This window comes from Formica exsecta, unplaced genomic scaffold (genome assembly GCF_003651465.1).
Source record: "Formica exsecta isolate Colony F162 unplaced genomic scaffold, ASM365146v1 scaffold181, whole genome shotgun sequence".
NCBI lineage: Eukaryota > Metazoa > Arthropoda > Insecta > Hymenoptera > Formicidae > Formica > Formica exsecta.
The window spans coordinates 853,735-859,308 of NW_021849121.1; the positions used below are offsets into that span (position 1 = coordinate 853,735).

Consider the following 5,574-nt stretch of genomic DNA (forward strand, 5'->3'; position numbering starts at 1 on the left):
TTCCAGAAAATTAGCTTACACTTCATCGTGTTGAGTTTCGATAGATACTCTCGCGACGATATTATCGGAGAACTGACATGTGCTTTGTCATCAGTGCCCGGTTTAGAAGACGCGGATAATCAGGAGATATCTCTCTGTCGAAAAATATGCCCTAGAAGTTTGAAGGTAAATATCTCGAAAACTTTCTAAAAATAAACACATAACGTATAATATTTATATGATGTAATATATCTTACAAAAGAAATCAGCAGATTTTCTTATAAACTTTCTTGGCTATTTTCCTTTATTCAAGTAAAATTCGTTCTTGTCTAAAAAACTCGAAACTTGTCTAAAAAATATAATTATAAAGATCATAATTTTTAATATAATTATACGCTTAATTTACCTTCAATTCTGTCGTTATCTCTTTTCTCCCGACATTTAATTTATTACTAAAGTTTCTTATTTTTAATCATTAATTATCCGAAAAGCTGCCTCAATATTTTCATTGAAGAAAAATAGATTCTCTGTCGATCAAAAGCTTTTTATGGAAAAGAATATTTAAGAACAGGATGGGACACCGTCTATAGATGAATACTATGATAAATACTGCTTTACATGCAAATACTTTTTCTTTTCTCTTCCCTTACTTTTTTTTTTAGATACAGTCGCAAGGAAGAGGAGAATTGCTGGTCTCGCTTTGCTGGCAGCCAGTCACTAGCCGCCTAACAGTAGTGGTGTTAAAAGCGCGAAATCTACCCAAGATGGACGTGACCGGACTCGCTGATCCGTACGTGAAGATTTACCTTCTGTACAATCAGCAACGTATCGCCAAGAAGAAGACGCACGTGAAGAAACGTACGCTCAGTCCGGTGTTCAATGAATCCTTCGTCTTCGATATACCGAATGGCGCGGACGGACTCAACAACGTCAGCCTCGAGTTCATGCTACTGGACTGGGATCGAGTTACGAAAAACGAGGTAAATTTCACGTTTCTGTCATTCAAGACGTGATATTTTGTTCGCTCCATTATTGATTGGATTGATGTATGTTTTTTGTATTTTTCTTTCTCTCTTATAAAACCATATTTGCAGAGTATTCCAAAATCAGCAAATATGCTATTTAATAAATCCTGATGCAGATGATTTACAATTGATCCTCTTTTTTCTAGCAAAAATATCAAAGTACATCTGCTGTTTTTAAATAATTAATTTTTAGAAACCCAGTTGTGTGAGATATTTGACAAATTAAATTTTAGAAAAGAAAACAGATAAAAATCATATTTTGCATATTTCGTATTAAATAAATATTATTTTAATAAAATTTTTACTTAAAGTCTTGTTAAGAGAACTTGCAATTTTAATAATTAAGAAAAATTTAATAAATCATAATATCCCTTAAAATTAAACCAAAAAATTATAATTAAAATAATATCCGATATTTTTACTTGAAACACTGGCTAACTTTATTATTTTTCTTATTTGTTTAGCTTTATAGAATTACAAATATTAATTTTGTGTGTGTTGTGCATGAAAAGATAGCATAAAATCATTTAAATTTGATGTTTTTTGGAATGAAGCGTTCTTATCACTTTTATCATTGAGATAAACTGTTAATCACGACGGATGAACCGTAAAAAAAATATGACTTGTCTAGGTAATCGGGCGGCTAGAGTTTGGTGGACCAAAATGTCAAGGTTCCGCTGTGAACCATTGGAAGGAGGTATGTAGCTCACCGCGACGACAGATAGCCGATTGGCACAAACTGCGGGAGTAACCGGTCTCTCTCCTGGCCCTATATACGTATCGAGCTCGAGCTCCCACCTCTCCGATTTCCTTAGAAACTCCATATCCTTCGCTATGAAATCACTGATCCGACCCCTTGAAACCCTACAAGATAAGGTAGGGATGTCTGTTTTGTAAACCTAATACTCAATGTATATTAGGCTTGAAATGAATAGCTCGTCCACCCATAATCGCTATCATCGAGAGAGATTTTCGAATCCGTAAATGAAAATGGTAATCACAATGTTTATAGTAAATAAATTTAAAAAAGTTAAAACATACGATATCTCCCTTAATTCATTAAAGATCACAATAATAATATAAAAAATTTTACACTTTTTGTTTACATAAAGGATCTCAGAGATTAATATCAGGATTATTAAATATTTAAAAATTTAAATATCGATTTGAAATTATAAATATTTTTTATATATTGTTTAAATATTGTTTGGAAATTAAATATCGAAAAATTTAAAGAAATATTAATTAACCCTAAAATTTTTATATGTTCTGTTGGTATAATCATACACGCGATTACGGGATGACGGCTTTCGCAGAATGCTTTACAATATAAACATAGACATTAAGATTCCCGACCAGTTGATTAACGAGACTATGGAAAAGAAATGTTGATGCGTGCGAAGCGGTCAACCTTTCGATTCCTAGATATTGTGTCATATAGGTAAATATGAAGCAAATAAACCCTTATCTTCTACAGCGAATTCGAATAGAATACACAATAGTGTATATCTAAAAAAAAATGGTCTTGCATAGAGTGACATAAAAACGTGAGTATAGCGTAAAATCGGTTCACTAACGAAATGCTCAGAATTTACGCTAGATCATTTCAATGATCGGGACGCTTTCGTGCAATGCTTCTGCATCATGATAAATTTTATGTAACAATGGCTTTAAAAATATACACCAGTGAGCGCATTTGACCGAATTCGCTATTAATTTGCTCCATTTTATTTACATGATTAATCGTATTTCACAAGACCGCAGAGCAACGTATCACGTTAAAGACACAGTGTATATTTTACGCAGCATTTTGGCATAACCATAGATTCTCGGTCCTAAAAGAGAATAATGAAAGAGGCCTCCCTCTTCCACTCCATATTTGCAAAGCTAGAAAAAAAGATTTAAATAAAGATCTGTACATTTTAACTTGTATAGACATTTATGTGCGCACGCAAAAGAGAAATTATATTTTTGTTTAACATTATTATATTTTCTTTTTTCTCTTTGTGAGTTGCTAATATTGCGAGTCCTCGAAACACGTTGCTTATCCGCACTACATCTAAAACGACGAAAATAATGATTTTTCTTAATTTTTTTTTTTCTAGAAACACGGTCTTTTAAAATAAGATTTCTTTATTCAAAAACATATATATTCTAGATTATATATATTCTTGACTTTTTTTACTGAAAAACCATTATCTCTGTTATTTCAATAAATCTCAACTTAAAATTTTGAGAATATTTATAAAATATCAAAAATGAAAAAGAAAATATATAAAACATCAAGAATCGATTTACCGACCTGCCTATGCGTACCTCCGTAATAATATAAAAAATTATGCCCCTACTTTCAAAACACTATGTTGAAGTTAAGTGTTTATCTTGTTAAATGCAAACTGCGAGCGAATACATCATTATCTCTGAGAGACCAGCGAAAGTTCAAGGCTCGTATTTTCACCGAATCTATCGCTAAATACGACAGTCTGATTTTTAAGTTTTCGCTTATACATTACGTAGAAAGTTTCCGTATATGTGTAATACACCATTACAATAAGAATACTTGAAGATTGAATTCTTTTGTTCATAATTATTTTTCTATTAATAATTTATAGTAAAGCGAAATAAACGAACACAGTTGAAAAATTTGACTTAAATTTAACATATATTACAAACGGTCCATACAAATTTTTATGTTAATTTAACATAATATGAATATGTTTATTGATGACAATAATACTATGTTAATATATTTCAACACAAAATTAATGCAAATTTCAGAGTAATTTGAAATAAATTTTGTATAAAATCAACATATTTTAATGATAAAATTAACTTGGAAAAATATTATTGACGGTCTTGTAGAATAAAATCAACATTTTTTCTGTAAATTTAATATTTGAGCTAACACAACGGCAATATGTTAAATTAATACATAAATGTGTTAAATACTCAATAAAAAAATTTTAACCGGCATATTTTTTAACAAAAAGATATAAATTTTTCAACTGTGATATACGTCAAAACGATACAGTTGAAAAATAGCGAGCAAATGATTCGGATGATTAACTTAACAGCATCACTGTCCAAAGATACGCTCGAGATAGGCGTATAAATTGCCACGTGGGGTGTTGGAAACGGTTTTTGCCATCTCGTTATTCTCCTCCTCGTCTCCGTCGCACGCTACCTTACGAAACTAGATGAATTGTATGTAAAGATAAGCGTTGCAACAACGCTACTTTCGTAATTTCTCGCGGTGCTCTCTAAAGAGCCTCATCTTTTCATCTAACAGTAATTGCCGCAAAAGATGTTACTCATTGTGGCGTCTATTCTTAACTTTTACTCGCGCGCGCGATTCTGTGTCCGAGAGATCTCGCGCGGGCATCTCTCTCTTGTTATTACGCTTGCACGAGGTCTAACCGGTGGCACAAAAGTAACGGTGCGCGCACGAAAAAGCGAGTGAAAGTCTCGTTTCGAGAGTGATTCTAGATCGATCCGCTCTCGGGCCTCATTAGACCGATTGCTAACAAATTCGAGGGATATCTATCCGCGTATATCTTGTCGCGAACAGCAGAATGTTGCGAAACCTTTGATCTTAAATCTCATTTTTGTTATGCAAATAACAGTGTTTTGAAACTTTATACCTGTAATAATTTTTTTTTGCGGATTCAACAATACATCATCTGAAAGACGAGATCCTTTTATTTTTTATCGGAAAATCAAATGGATATTAACGACCATAAACATCTCAATTATCTTTCAAAGCGGAAAATGATTGATTATTTACTGATTTATTCAAGAATGATAATGGAAATGCGACTTTTTTTTCTCCGAGAGAAGCTTTATATAAGAATGTAATATAAAATCAACATATTTTAATGATAAAAATAACAAAGTTAAAATTTAACAGAATTATTGACGGTCTGTAGTCAAACTTTCACTTCTATTATACATAGAATAAAATCAACATTTTTTCCTGTAAATTTTAACAGATAAATCCTGTCACTAATAATACGGAATATAATTATTGGGTAAGATTAAAAATATGTGCATATTGTGTTATTTTTATATTTTTCTTTTTAATTTTTTTAATAATTTAATATTTAAGTTCAATTAACACAACAGTAATGTGTTAAATAAACACATGAATGTGTTAAATATTTAACACAAAAATTTTAACCGGCATATTTTTTAACAAGAAAACATAAATTTTCCAACTGTGAATAGTGTGTGCGTTTACATTATGTAACATACTGTCGTAGCAAACCTTAGAAAATTGTGGAATCGAACAAATCAAGAAATTACAATATTTCGGCGAATATACCAAGACAAGCCTTGGATTTTGAGTTATTTTGTTCATAATTGCCTTTCTATTCTTGTGACGAAACGATAATAAACGAGAATCGAGTACTTTGCTTTTAAGAGTAGCTGGACTACGAATATAGTCTCAGCCCGCATCGCGATTGTACATATATATAACGAAACGCGAAAGTGATGAGTTGACGGCGAGGGAAAATTTAATGTAAACATGGAATCATTAATGCCTTAATATGTAAATTTATGCGCGGCATAT

At 31.6% G+C, this 5,574-nt stretch overlaps 1 protein-coding gene across 1 annotated transcript; it reads left to right on the forward strand.

Annotated features, from left to right (window-relative positions):
* LOC115233653 (synaptotagmin-11-like) lies at nt 1-3,118 on the forward strand (the record flags this gene model as incomplete). Its single annotated transcript, XM_029804199.1, has 3 exons — nt 1-165; nt 642-959; nt 1,636-3,118. Coding segments are annotated over 3 exons (603 nt in total), but the record flags the coding sequence as incomplete, so codon positions are not given.
* Between the last annotated feature and the right edge of the window lie 2,456 nt (nt 3,119-5,574).